Consider the following 16,010-nt stretch of genomic DNA (forward strand, 5'->3'; position numbering starts at 1 on the left):
TTAATGTGTGATAATTTGTATAACTGCAGACTAGTATAATTACAGAAGATTATGATTACTGATAATGATTTCATGTATCGGGACATGTTTCTTATTCTAGATATTAATCAAAACTTTTCAACAAAATGTGTATTAATGAATTTAAGATGTGACTGTTTTATATATTCTCTTTCATAAAAATGTATTTTGTTCTAATGAAAATGTTATATTTATATTGCCAAGAAGGTCAAGCAGAACAATTAAGATCAAACTTTCACATATTTATAATTCTAGTTCAAACACTATATACACATACGCACAGAAAGAGGTATTAAACTGTATACTTTATAGTAAAAGTTAATTTTAGAAGATAAATCAGGAAAAACCTGGAAGATACATCCATCCATGATCTAATGCAACGAGCTTCTGTCAATACTGTGATGTTATTAATTAAAGATCCACCACATACATGACTGTATACTGAGGGAAATTCATAGATCTGAAAGCTAATTTGCCATGGCCAAGTCCCAGGTAGAGCATCATGTCCACCTATAATCCGAGACTCAGTCACTATCTCAGTTTCAAGAGGTCTTTTTCCACATTCTAGAAATAAAAAAGTGATGCTGGTAAAATGCACACCCCATAAAACATATCCTGTTTTCGACAGCATCATTTGAATTTGAAGTATCATTTGAAGCTAACTAGCATTATTTTAAATATTCAGTTTCTTGTAGCACTTCTGTTATGAGACTAATTTCCACCATAGGTGTCAGAAGTTGATCATCAATTATGCTCACTCGTGTCCTTGTTATCTCTCATCTGGACTACTGCAGTGCAATCTACATGGGTTGCCCTTGAAGAGCATTTAGAAGCTTCAACTAGTACAGCATGCACTTGCATGGGTATTAAAACGTGTCGGTTAGTTGTCACACATACCACTGCCTTGTGAGCTGGATTAGTTGCAAGTTGTTTCTGGGTGCAATTCAAGGTATTGGCTATCATCTTTAAAGCCCTTCCTGACTGGGTGTGTGTGTTACCTTAGGAACAATCTTCTTCCAGTTGCTTCTACCTGTCCAGTTAAGCCAGGCAAGTTGTACATGCTGTGGGTCTTGGCAGCCAAGAAATGTCAGCTGGCAGAAACCATAGGCTCTTCCCTCTGGAATATTTTTCCTTTAGATATCAGGATAAGCCCAACCCCATTGGCCTTTGCAAGAATGTGAAGACTTGATTGTGTGTCTGGGCCTGGGGCTTTAAGTTTGTTAAGGGCTCTATTTCCTGGCTGTATTAATATCCATAATTTTACTTGGTACCATATATATTTATTTTGTAATGCTTTAATAGTATTAAATTGTTTTTAAGCTTTATAAGGGGAGCTTACTAAGATTTATTTATTTATTTGGCTTAAATGCCACTGCAATTAATAGTAAGCACCTTGCATACCCACTTTTTTTTCCAAAAAAAATAAGGTTGAAAATAACCATTAGAGATAAATTAAAGCAAACAGCTCACAAAATTTCCACCCCAAGGCCATTGGGAAAAAAACAATGGTTTTTCTTAATGGCTTTTCTAAAACTGGCAGAGTAGATAAAAAATGCCCTCCTCCAAAATCCCTGATAATCCCTAAGTGAAGGGTACTTGAGAACCTCTTTGGTATGTACTTATTCCTCCGAGACCTGTATCTAACTTCTCCCTTTGTTCTAAAAAAAAAAATCAAACTATTTTGTATGTAGCTGCACAGAAAGTTTTTGGGGATAATTTTCCTGCCATGCATGCTTCGCTTGCAGAGATCCTCCTTCAGACACAATGTATGTTCCTATCTGTAAAGCAAGCTGCCATGTTTATGAATGCCATTTCTTTGAATGCTAAGTGACATTACAACAGTTCATGATGCATGATAACATGTCCTAAGAACCATCTGAGTTTGCTTTAGGACCAAAATGCCATCACATGCTGTGGTTAGTGCTGCTTGCCAGGCAGTAAGATGCTCCCACCAATAGAGATTCTCGAGATAAATTTGCCTCATTCTCCAAAGAAATCACAGGGAGGACTCTGTAGAACCATACTCAGCCCCTTCGCCTGGTTGCATTTGCAATCTTCTCCCCAATGAAGAACTGTGACTGAGAAAACCTTTGCTGCCCACTACCTAATGCTAACCATCTTGGGCATTGTGGCACTTAAAATATTTGGGATTTTACCTAGAAAAGGCTTGGGGGCTTCCAATGGTAAGAAACATCCAACGCCCAGCGAACTGAAGGGGCAAAACCAAGTTGGCAATTGATAAGGTTCAAGCAGAGCCCAGCTTTGGGCTGGGCTTTAATAAATAGCCCAAGGATCCCCCCAAAAGAAAAGGCCGCGACAAGGTTGCAACGCAACATGGCTGGCAGAGGAGACAAGATGGGGGGGGGGGGACATCTTTTTCACATCTCTTTCACCAGAATGTGGTTGTCACATAGTGTGGGAATAAGTGGTGGTGGGCATCCTTTACGGCCACTGATCATCTGCCTCGTAACTTCTTTACACTCTTGTGGATAGTGCAATGTTGTTGCTGGTGAACTCGGAAGGAACTTTGCCAAGGATAAAGCTGGACAAAGACATCACATTGGACATTTTTTTCCTCATTTTGGTGATAGGCAATATACATCATTTACAGCTTTCATGAATGGGATTGTGCCTTTACTTTCATTAGCACTTTTGTTTTGCGCACACTGATAGAGCTATGAATCTGGGCTACAAAAATTTGGAATACAGTATTAAACAGTGGCAAAATGTTAGAAGTTTCCAATTTTTGCTGTTGTCAATTAGTCACCCTGAATTTTGCCACCCAGATCTAACCAATTTTACTGTTTTTCCTTCATTATATTGTAACTATCTTTGCCACTAGTTTTCTTCCTAATGGCCATCATCTTATATACCCCCTTCATACAGGAAAACAAACTGTAATTACAACAGTAGTATATCCAATTGTAAAGGAAAACTTGATCCGAGTTTTACTTCTGCTCAACTGTTATGCCTAAATAGACAAACAGACAGGTGGAGGAACGGATGTATGGACAATTTCTTAGGTCTTTTGCCATCAGTACATAAAATTGATTTTGGAAATGCAGTCATATCACTGTGCTCTTTATGGTTCTCAAAGGTTTTTTTTTTTTAAGGAAAGAGTTTTCTTTTGGCTTAACATGCTACTATAAATCAGTATTTTTGAACTTTATTATAACATTATATCCCCACTTATAGTTTATTACCAATATAGGTAATGTGCAAAATCTTATTACTTCAATTTACAAGTTTTACTAATGAAGTAGTTCTAATGAACTGCTGCTTAAGAGGCAGAAAATCATGCTGTTCAATTTACTAATTGAGAAGAGCTATCAATAATTTTCAATTTTCTGATATTTAAAATTTGTGGCTTTTTTTAAAAAAATATTATTTTTTTAATACCAGCCAAATCCTTATATGATAGTTACTTAGTTGAGAATGAAAGTAAAATAATACACTGGAATTTCAAGCATACAATCTGTATTCAATTGCAATACGTTTTATTATTTTTATAATGACAGTGAATACATGGCAACATTAGGCACTTGTCATATGCATTTCTTTTGCATTTATGTGGAATAAGATAATTTTACAAATTATTAGTTCCATCCTGGAGGGAAAAGTGTTTTCACTAGAGAGATCAGTCTTATTGAAATAGTAAAATATTCTTATATTTTAATCCATTTTATAGTCACAATGAAATTCATAGCTTTTTCCCTGCAATGGCTCCTCTACCCTATCCTCTCTGACGGCTATCTATAACTGATTAAAAAAATTTGTTTCCTTTTTAAAATAACAGTTTAAATACATATTTTCAATTTATTTAGGCTACATTGGTGAAATATTACAAAACGTATGTTAAACGTAATATATTCATTTTCATATTCATCAATATGAATATATTATGTTAAACGTAATATATTCATATTGTCAAATGTTAAAAAAATTGCTCTATACATGTTTATAAGAGGAAGCAATATTTAAAAGACCATCTGATATAATGGTTTTATATATAATTTTTCATAGATAAATATGGAATGTTATCCATCTTATTATCGACAATATTAGAACATGATGAATGTTCATAGTAGTAGTTCTGCTTTGTAAAAGAGTGTTCAACCAATTCCTGTAATTAGTTAGACGTACATAGATCCCTGGATTTTGTGGTCGGCCACAACCACGGCCAAAGCTGGTTATTCCTACCAGATAATATTGTGTGACATCTTGGATATTATTACACATCAATGGTCCGCCACTGTCTCCCTAAAAAATGAAGGAATTCATTTGAATGTTGCTTAGAATATACTTACATTTTAAGATTCTGATGGCCTATTTGGACATGAATTGTTAAAATATTTTTCTAAGAAAATATGGAAAGTTTGAATTAGGCAATCTTGTGAGTCATTTAGAGAGCAGTGTTACAAAATGCACTTAGCACTCAGCCCATTTAATTCAATGGGGCTTCGTTTTGGGTAAGTGGTGCAAGATTGCTAAATCACTAAATTGAAATTATTAACATTACTAAATGTCTTCATTGATATTTTGAGCATTCCAGCTCCAGAATAAATATGCTTAATTTAAAAGTCAAGATACACAGCTAGAAATACATAAGAGTATTCATCCTCTGCTAAGTTTTATGATTACTACATATGCAATGTTGAAATGAACCACTTTCAACCTCTATTTCAAAATTGTTTTGTATGGACACAAAGTGGTTGAAATATTCTAAGCAAAGTAAAAAATATTACTTGAACTAAATTTTGATGCCTGTTTTCCCACAGAAAGTGTCAACTAATTTTATTTCCTAGATTTGTAAATTTGCTTGCCTAATCAAATAGTACCAATCAGGATTTTATGGCAAAAGAATTAAAAATGAAATTATTTCAATTTTACCTGACAACTATCCACAGCTCCACTTTCAGAGCCAGCACAAAACATATTCGTTGTTACAGCTCCACCATACCAATCATATCTGTTACAGATACTTTGTGGAATAATATCAACCTTTGCTTCTTGTAATATATATTTTTTTTCACCTTTAATGAAAAAATAAAAAGTAATGCTACAAGTATACTTATACTTTTTAAAAAGAAGTATAACTCAATAAACAAAACTGCTGCCTCCTGACAGCTATTTACTTTCTGAATAGCAGCCATGTTTTTAAAGACAAAAATGAATTTTGTTTTAAAGATTTATCCACAATGATGTATATGTATTTGGGAGGGAAGGCATATATTTTTATACAATGTGTCATTATAGAAATTAGTAAGCGTTTTTATTTTATTGAGAACTACATGATTGATGTGAAGTAAATATATGTTACTCTGCTAATATACAGTATTATGACCTGCAGTCACAATAAACCTATTTATTAATCCTATGCAAAGCAGTTGTGGATTTTTTTCATGAGTGAATTTTTGAAGCAAAATACTACTTTACTCTTATTACGTCAGTATGGAGAAATGTGCACACTATTTACAACAGAGGTTAGAATATCAAGATCAGAAGTTTCCAGAGTGATTGGTAGAATGTCAGCACATGTCTGGCAAGGTTGAAAAAGTTCATGAAACAGGATGTGCGGGGAGCGGAATATTTTAATTGAAAGCACGTGATGATAAAGGTGATTGTTTTGTCCTCTGTTATGTGAACTTAAACTATATGCAGTTTTTTCTGTGACAAGGTTTACATGATTTTGTCAAAATCCTTTTCTCTCATAACAATGGCAGACAATTTTATCTATATGGATGCAATTACTGTATACCAACACATTGTTCTTTGTCCTTGCTTTGAACTGATTCTCCTTCTCCAATAGTGATTATTTCTTGATTCCTGTTCTTATTTGAGACATGAAAATACCAATAGCAATAGCAGCAATAGCACTTAGACTTGTATAACCTCTTCATAGTGTTTTGCAGCCCTCTCTAAGCGGTTTACAGAGCCAGCATATTGCCCCCAACAATCTGGGTCCTCATTTTTACCGACCTCAGAAGGATGGAAGGCTGAGTCAACCTTGAGCCTGGTGAGATTCGATCTGCCAAACTGCTGGCAGCCAGTGATCAGCGGAAGTAGTCTGCAGTACTGCATTCTAACCACTGCGCCACTGCACCACCAAAGTACAACTCCTCAGTCAAAATATTTTGCTTAAGAGCAAGAAAAATATACACTTTCATTTTTCAAAAAAATCAGCATTGTTTATTGCTTATTATCATGAAAACAGGAGCAATGCTTATTGAAATTGTAGAAACTGAAGAGATAGCTGCATGTAATGCTCAGTAATTGATGGAACAAAAGCAATATAAGCACAAACTGTTGAATGCAAACACACATACATTCCCCTGCCCTCCCCGCCCCCAATTGCCTGTGTATCATAAAGGTCACCACAGGCTTTTTTCCACTTAATGGGATAAATGGAAGTAACGTAGAAAGATTTTATGAGTTCAGTAAAATTATGACTGCACTCAACATTAAATTTACAGGGAAATTAAAACAGTTACCTTTCTCATGTGCACTTCCCCATCCTGTTATATAACATAGAGTACCATTACCTAGAAAAAGAGGACTTGGAGGTAAGCAGATAGGCTGGATATAATCATTAAATGTGATAGGATTTTGTAATTTGAATAATGCAATATCATTGTCATACGTTTCCCGCTTGAAATGAGAATGGATTATAATTGCTTTGATTTGTCTCGCTCTAGTGTAATACTGATGATGATAAAGATGATTTAAGCCAAATACAGCTCTCCAAAACTCTGGACTCCTAGGAGAGGGAGAAATGATATACGGTATTGTAGATAATATTTATTATAGAATTATGACTTCAGTACTATTTAAGAATTGTCATGGCATCTGTTCTGGGCAAAACTACTAAGCATCTTACCAGACCAAAATCAGAATCAGTAATCCTATGTAGAACCAGAACTTTATTGATAGAAAACCTGCCTTTACTACCGTATTTTCCGGCTTATAAGACGACTGGGCGTATAAGACGACCCCGACTTTTCCTGTTAAAATATGGGTTTGGGCTATACTCACCGTATAAGACTACCCCTCTTCCAACGCACACCAAATAAAAATTAAAAAACATCAACTGGCTCACCCACAATGTAAAAGCAGCTGTGCTAGACCCAAAATGGCCCCTGCAACAAGCAGGAACCTCACATAGCCACAAAAAGCCCAAAAAAACAACTTTCACACTTTACACACACAAAATTCCACATACAGCTTTGTGAGATTTTGTGTGTTTGTGTAGTTAGAGTGAAACACTACAGAAACACACTAAATCTCAGAAAGCTGCACAAATATTTTTTTTATTTTTATTTTTATATGAAAACTAAATTTAAAACTTCCTAAACTTTAAATGGCTAGGTCTAAAAAAGAACAACTAAAAAACCCCCCAATTAACTATTTTTTTTAAAGCTCCTAAAGGGGAAAAAAACTTACCCAATAGAACAGGGGTCTCCAACCTTGGCAACTTTAAGACTTGTAGACTTCAACTCCCAGAATTCCTCAGCCAGCTTTGTTTTGCTGGCTGAGGAATTCTGGGAGTTGAAGTCCACAACTCCTGCCTGTTTCATTGCAGGCAGGGAGTGGGTTGCTGATGGAATGGATTCAGGCAAGCGAAGCAAGGCAAGCGTTGCGATTAGCAGCTAAGGTAAGCAAGCTGGAGGGGGAAAACTTTTTTCCTTTTACAGGGCTCTGGCGATCCCAGCTGTGTTGCCTGATTGGCAGGCAACTCAGCTGGGATGCCAGAGCCACGTAAAAGGAAAAAAGTTTTTTCCTTTTACATGGCTCTGGCATCCCAGCTGAGTTGCCTGATTAGCAGGCAAAGCTGGGATCATCAGAGCTTGGATCACCAGAGCCATTTAAGGCTCGTCAGAGTCTTTCGGGCTGATCTGCCTGGTTACAGGAGAACGACACCCGGCGTATAAGACCCCCAACTTTTGAGAAGATTTTCATGTGTTAAAAAGTTGTCTTATACGCCGGAAAATACAGTATATATATCTAGTAGAAGACTTAGTCATAAATGCAATCTGGTTTCAAATAAGACAAGTACAATCAGATCATGATTGGTAGGGTTAAACTATCAGATCCAGTCTGTGCAAATCTGATCAGAGGTTTTTCTAGAATACCTTTATATTTCCTATGCTTGTCTGGATTTCTGCAGTTTTGACCAAGTATCCCCAATATAAAATAATTATATTAAAACAACTTTCCCAAAAGCGTTTAAAAATGATCAGAAGAGATCTTGGAATTGGACCTCAGTAATTCTACTCAAAACACTTGACAGTACAAAATTTTCTTTAAATCTGTTGGTGATTTATCAAAAACTGACCCTAATAATAGTGCTACATTCTTAAATTTGCACTAAAAAGTGCATATGAGGTATCCTCAGATTGGTAGATAGTAATGTCTCTACTAGTAATGATAATTAATTAAACATTTTGGTTGAAAGGTTTTGATGAATTTGGAAAAATACCACCATATTTGATCATTCACTTGCCCAATTCCCCCAACCTTTATTAAATTGTACAAGATAGAAATGCTATTGCTATTAACTCTCAGATTTTGTGTACCAAATCACAGGAAAACTACGTTTTATTTTTCAATTCACAATTCAGGTAGTTCTCACTTAACAACAACTGAACTCAGAATTCTGTTCATAAGTCATTGCGATCATTAAGTGGGTCACCATGTAACTGATTCAGTTTTACAACCACTTTTATGATGGTTGTCAGTCATGCAGTCATTAAGAGAATTATGTGCTGGTGAGCTTCCAATTCTCTGGTTCAGACAAATATTCCTTTCTCTTAGCTACTAATTTGTGGAATATTTTTGGTTGGCTGATTTCTCCTTTAAAGATAACATACACCCAGCTAGCTTTGACTTACCTTGAAATGTAAGCAATTTAGGAAATCTCAAGCCTGTAGGCCACACTGACAAGCCATTCCCCCCAAAAAAATCTCAAAAAAAGGACAAAACTAGTTCTATGTTATTGCCAAGAATATTATCTGGATTTATAATTACGTGTAATTATAAAAGACCACACTCAGCTTGAGGTACACTTAATCATTTTCTCTTTCCAATATCCATTTTCTCTTTAAATATCATATATTGGTTGCCAAATTTCCTTTTCCAAAGTTTTATAGATGCTGCCAATTCCAAAATGAAAATCTGCCTCATTATCTGCTTTACTGTCTATTATAGACACCTATAATGTCTATCCTTAGTAAAGCTGCTAGGTCCTTAATGAGCCTAATGAGCACTTAGTGGCATTTTTGCTATTAGATTGCTAACCTCCAGTGCATGGTTTCTTTTATTATGATAACCTTGATAGGAAGGACCAATGAAAGACATGGCAACTAATGGATTTGATCATTTTACGGGACTGCCACACTGAAGACAGCTCTGCAAAAAGCAGAGCTGACAATTACAGCAGAATAAAGAGTCAGCAAGTAGACCGCAATAACTCCTCTGGACAAGGAGATCACCCATAAGTGCTCCAGTCAGCTGCTCCTTGCAGGACGATCACAAGATAGCAGTCTCTATTGGGTTTAGAGCTCTGAGAGACCAGTGAATAACCATCTACTGCAACGCTCTCTACATGGGGCTCCCCTTGAAGAGCACTCGGAAGCTCCAACTGGTGCAGAATGCGGCCACGCGGGTACTTATGGGGGCGACATGGCGCTCCCACGTGACACCTCTCCTGCGCGAGCTGCATTGGCTTCCGGTGGTCTTCCAAGTGTGCTTCAAGGTGTTGGTTCTCATCTTCAAAGCGCTCCATGGCTTAGGACCCGGTTACTTACGAGACCACCTTCTGCCTCCGATAACCTCCCACTGGCCAACACGCTCCCACAGAGAGGGCCTCCTCAGGGTGCCGTCTGTCAGGCAATGTCGGCTGGCGACCCCCCGGGGAAGAGCCTTCTCTGTGGGGGCACCCGCCCTCTGGAATGAGCTACCCCCAGGAATACGACTGATCCCGGACCTCCGGACCTTCCGCCAGGCCCTGAAGACTTTTTTATTTCAGCAAGCCGGGCTGGGTTAAAAATTTTTAATTGGGGAATTTTATGGGTAAGGGGTTTTAAATTGGAGAAGCCAAAGATAATTTAATTTCATTTTAATGTATTTTAATATTTGTATTGTGTGTTTTTAATTCTGGCTGTTCACCGCCCCGAGTCCTTCAGGAGAGGGGGCGGTATAAAAATTTAATAAATAAATAAAATAAATAAATAAATAAATAAATCTTGTTCAAACATGGTTGGCACCTTTGAAATGATACCAACTTTACTTATTTCCTTTTCTATTCACTTTCAGAAATTGCTTGTTAGTGGCTTTTCAGCTGTTAGGAATATTAATAAGTTTTCTAGCACTTGGGAGAGTTTTCTTCAATCCTTAACAAAAGAACTTTTAACTACAAGTTTATTGACTTAACTTTTTTCCAATAAGCAACAGGCTGATTAAAACTTTGCTTTTAAAAAGATACAATTGGACTAAGGGGCCAGATAAATTTGAAATAAGATCTGTGAGTTAATTTTAAATAATTTTAAATTCTTTCCATGGAAAAATGCCTATTTTTTATTTTTTGTAAAAAAAAAAACAAAAGATTTAAAAATTGGAAACTAAAGGCAACTAAAAATTACAATTAAAGGAAAAGAATATTCAATTTTGATTTACAATGAAGCAACAATGGACATATTGAAAAATATTTTTGATCAATGGGCCCAGAAGTTAATTTTAAGTGTCTGCCTCTATAGATAGATAAAAAGATCCTATTGAAGACGAGCAAGTATTACCTGACATGATTGAGACAGATGTGAAAATAGAATTAACAGACTATGAGAATGACATAGAAGATTTTACATTGGATATACAAAAGAAGCTGGTTTATATATTAATAATTAAAAGGGATATTTACAATCCCTTTTTATTGTAAATAAAAGGGATATTTATAAAAAAACAAACAAAGAGAGCGACCGGAATAATTTCCTATATGGGATTTACAAAAGAGGCTTATCGAAGGTTTGAAGAATTTTATGAGAAGGGACAAAGAAGAAATTAAAATAAATCAAGTTCTACATTAGTTGGAGGAGCTAAAAATTAAGACTTCCTCCCTAAGTAAAAGTGAGGAAGTAAAAGAAAGTTGGTTTATTTGACTAGGTTTAAAATATATGTTTTTATGATATGTATGTTGTTTATCATATGAACATATGATAGATATGTTATTTCTGGTAACTCTTGATGGACTTTTGCTGACATTAGAATTGAAATGACTTGAGATGACAAGGTTGTAAGGATTTAGTTAAGTTAAGAGATGGGATATGGAAAGAAGAGATCATTTATTGTATTTTAAGAGAAGATGCTAAGTTATAAATATTGTTTATAATTGTGAGGAAGGTGAAATCACTATATATTTCTTTTTTTCCACAATATTATTTTTTCTTCGCTTTCTAATGTCTTTCAATTTTTTTCTGCACCTTCTACTCTTTCTTTTTAATCTTCTACTTTTTCGGTTTGCATTAGTTTTATTTTAATTATAAATTTTAATAAAATTACTGTATAAATCATTTTATACAATAATTTTATACAATAGATATTTTCTGTTAACTTGTGAAGCTTAATTTGGTTGTGGTTTTGAGTGTTGCTTTATATAAATCTTGTGAATGGTAATGACCTATGGTAAGGGACACACCTAAAAATCTGATTTGATTGGCATGGAATTTATTTTTTAAAACATATTTCCATGACCTTAAATAAATACATGTGAGAAAATAAGCTACCTTTCTAAGTTATAAAGTCAAAGGTTGCCTATATACACAAGTTCATCATTGTTTTCTGCACAATCAATCCTGTTAAGTTGTTAATTTAGTATACTTTACTAGGTGGAATATTTCATCTTGCCCCAAATAAAACTGTACATTTCTAATAGTATTTTTCTTGCTTGATAAATCAATTCAGGAGGAAAAATATTCATAAAAATGTACAAATATTTTCAAATCAAACAATTTTACCTCACTTTTTTAAAATCTAAAATTAACTGAAAAATGTTTAAAATTAAAAGATACATACTTCCATTTTTTAATGCAGTGTGCTGCTGTCAGCAATGAGTTGTTAGTAATTACTACTCCACCACAAATATGATGGTATCCTACACCAAAGTGGTAAACTTGAAGACTAACTTGCCATGGCCATGCTCCAAGTGGAGCATCACGTCCTCCTACAATCCGATTGCCTGATGCCGTCTCATCCATAGCAGGCCTTGTTCCACATTCTAGAAAACAAAGCACAAATACTAATTAAATGTAATATTTGTAAGTAGTCCATAAAACACACTGCAGTTAGCATTAAAACAGATCCTGGAAGCAACTTCAAATTAGAATATAATTTGAGAGTCCATAGTCGTCTTGTATATTATTTCTAAACACTGACCATGCAGAATTTATTAATTTAGAATTTTTTCAGCCTGCCTTCCTCCCTCCCTCCCTCCCTCTAATATTTTGTCTAGTAAAGATAATTTTGTGATACTTTATAATGCTGCTCTAATATAATTAGTGTTGATATGGATTCCTTTGATTTTGTCATGCATGGCCATCTTTATATTTGTCTAAAACCAACTCTTCTTTCAAGTTCCTTCTCTTTGTTAAATTTGCAACAATTATGAACACATGAATGTCTAATTTTCTTAGAATAGAGCTTAGAGCATTCTATAGGGGATATTCTCCATTTTGTTCTGGAGGCAGGACTGGAAAAAATTCTATAGTTCCTTTGTATGAGAAGAAATATTTCCTATCTCTTTTCTGACTTTGTCTTATTCTAGAGTTTACTGGCTTTACTAGAAACTCCTTCAATTTTAACAGACCTCCATTTCAATTTTTTCCTTTTTTTCCCCCTTTCCTTTTCCTTTACCTTCTCTCCCACAAATTCACTAGAACTTCCTACATAGCTATGACATTAATGGACACTAATTTGCTACCCATCGATATGTCAGAGTCACTCTCCAACAGTTGGGGCTGAGCAATGGGTCCAACCTCTAGTGATTCATCAGTGTGCTTCCTTATTTCCCTGTGTATTTACCTAGAGAAACTGATCAATGTTGCAGCTGCTGAGTTGCAAATTACTACCCATGTAAACTTCACAGCCACAAAATCTCTCTGAAGGAGATGGATGGTTTCGAAATTTAATAAATAAATACAAAATAAATGAAAGGGAAAGCCCAACAATCTAGTTATTAAAGAAGACAGAAACTGATGGCATAAGCACCCAATCTTTTAACCCAATCCCTCTCATTACCCTTCACTAAAAAAAATTAACTATCTCCAGTCTCAATTGGTTCCATCAGGTAATTCCTTCCAAAAGGCATGGGATTCAAGTTGAGCAATAGTCTACATGGTCAGGCCATAATGAATAATCATGAGGACCAGAATAGTATTGGACTCCTCCTCTGCCAGTGAAAACAGGAACTCCGTTTTCACTGGCAGAGGCACCGCAGGCCGGTCCTTCACTGTTTCCAGGGTGGCCCCGTGGTCCAGATCTAAGCACCCCGCAGGCCGGATCTGGCCCCCCCGGGCCTTGAGTTTGACACCCCTGCAGTAGACTTAGCACCAATGGCCTCTGTGACTACCTCAGTCAAAGTATAAATAATGTAGCAAAAATGTTCTAACTATTAATCTGGGCAGTGTCCAGTAGTATGCTGGATCATGTGTCTGAGATAAGTGTGACTGATGAACTGCAACACAGATTTTAAACCCAAGCTGATTCCAATACAATAGAAGTAATGAGTGGAACCTGTCAAAGACAGATCCAACCTAGAAGTAAGAAGAAATTTTCTGATAATGAGAGGAATTAATCAGTGGAATAGTTTGCCTCCTGGAGTTGTGGATGCTTTTTCACTGAAGATTTTCAAGAATAGATCAGACAACCATTTGACTGATAAGGCTTGTGCCTTCAGCTGGGGGTTGAACTAGAAGACTCCAAGGTCACTTCCAGCTTTCTGATTCTATGAAGGTCCAACTTAAGTTAAAAAAGAAAGCCAGCCATTATATATTCCTGAACATATATCCACCATTTTCAATAAGAACACCAGAAATCCTGAATCTCATTGAAAGGAAATGAGAGGAATTGAGGAATAAATTTAAGGAGGTATTCAAATCAAATCAAATCAAATTTGCTTTATTTGATTTGATTTGATTTGATTTGAGGAGGCATTAAGGATAAAAGTGAAAAGAGACATCCAAAGATGAAAAAAACGTCTTTGTTCAAACGTAAGCTATTAATGCACTGAGATTTGTGAAGTCCCAATGGATCTTATGCAACTTAAAAATTGCAACATTTGATTCCATAGCTATTACTTAAGGAATAAAACTATTAAAACTGCTATGTTAAATGTATAAAACTCTTACATTCCAAAAGCCATGGATGATTGATCAACTACACTAACGTAACTAAAAGTTTAAGTGCATTGATAAAGATGTTGGTGGTTGCATTGAGCTAGAATGCAAACAACTGTATTAGAAAAGAAGAACATTAGATACATGTACTGATGGGCTGTCTGCTAAAATAAAGCCAGGTCATGGCATACATTTGAAAATAAATCAAGAAGCCTATAATTGTGGAGTCTGTCTGGCAAGAACAAAGAATGCTTATCCACAGGAAATATGCATGTGTAAAGCTTGTAACAATTCTGGGTAGTTAGAAAGCTGCTAAAAGTAACAGTTAGGCAACTTGCAGACTTCAACTAAAAGTTAGGAATAGAGATGGCTTGTAGCAAATAAAATGTGTATTAGATAACTCCTGGGACATTCATTAGACAAGGCTTAGGAATAGGGACAGCTAGAGACCAATAGAACAAATTAAACATTTTAGTAATAATTCTATATTAGATGATATCTCTTATTATCCCGTCTTGTCCCACCGCCTTTAGTTAAAATGTATACAGCTTTCTTAATCCTTTGTTCTTGGCTCTCTTGGCATTTAGGCCAGAAGCCCTTTTCCTTGGGGTACCCCAATAAAAAGCAATCAAAACCTGTACCTTGTATCTGGCGTCCTTCACTGGCCTCGGCACCAGGCTCAGACCCAAATTGGGGACAACAATCAAAAGCAAAAGTATATATTCAAGATGTGCTGAAGGAAAAGTAACTACAGGTAATCCTCGATCTATGACCACAATCGAGCCCCAAATTTGTTGCTAAGTAAAACATTTGTTAAGTGAATTTTGTCCCATTTTACATCCTTCCTTGCCACAGTTAGGTGAATCAATGCAGTTATTAAGTTAGTAACACAGTAATTAAGTGAATCTGGCTTCCCCATTGGCTTTGCTTGTAAGAAGGTCGCAAAAGGTGATCACATGATGCTGGGAAACTACAACCATCATAAATATGAGTCTATTGCCAAATGTCCAAATTTTGATCACATGACCATGGCAATGCTGCAACAGTCATAAGTGTGAAAAACAGTCATAAATCAATTTCTTCAGTGCCATTCTAACTTTGAACAGTCACCAAATGAACTATGGTAAGGTGAGGACTACCTATAAAAGCCTAACAGTATACTAAAATATACAATATCACTGAAGAAACAAAAGGCAGATGCTTAGGATGTGAATTTGCAAATACAAACAGCTGTCATGGAGCCAAAACATAAGCATCTGACAACTAAGCTGCTTCAATGCAATCAAATTTCAGAAAGACTAATCTCAGGGTACTTATATGGTTTAATAAAAATAATATTCTTGACGTCAAATGAGACCTCCTGAACCAAAATAAGACAATTAAGCAACAGATCCATCAGATCAATAAGGGTTTCCAAATGCACAACCTATGATTCATTCTATAATTTAAAAAGTAGAAACCGGTAGAATTTTAAAGAGAATTCAGATCCAGGATGGGCAGCTTAGCCTAACAGAGAAACTGCTACATTTGTTGGCATCAAAAAGAAAAAAAACCCTCTTCCAATTTGTTCTTAATGAATTTTTTCTGATGCTACAACATCCAAACTCCGTA

At 35.6% G+C, this 16,010-nt stretch overlaps 1 protein-coding gene across 1 annotated transcript in view; it reads right to left on the bottom strand.

The window, feature by feature from the left end:
- Positions 1-3,501: 3,501 nt before the first annotated feature.
- Positions 3,502-16,010, bottom strand: part of LOC117662806 (transmembrane protease serine 12-like) — a 39,460-nt gene continuing 26,951 nt past the window's right edge. The window contains exons 4-7 of the mRNA XM_060688870.2: positions 12,082-12,283; positions 6,510-6,775; positions 4,909-5,051; positions 3,502-4,278 (exon numbers count right to left, since the gene is read on the bottom strand). Of these exons, the coding sequence (XP_060544853.2) occupies positions 4,036-4,278; positions 4,909-5,051; positions 6,510-6,775; positions 12,082-12,283 (854 nt within the window). The 3' untranslated portion in view covers positions 3,502-4,035. The remainder of the gene's footprint in view (positions 4,279-4,908; positions 5,052-6,509; positions 6,776-12,081; positions 12,284-16,010) is intronic.

The sequence above is a fragment of the Pantherophis guttatus genome, chromosome 2, assembly GCF_059756535.1.
Source record: "Pantherophis guttatus breed Tessera chromosome 2, ASM5975653v1, whole genome shotgun sequence".
Classification (NCBI taxonomy): Eukaryota; Metazoa; Chordata; class Lepidosauria; order Squamata; family Colubridae; genus Pantherophis; species Pantherophis guttatus.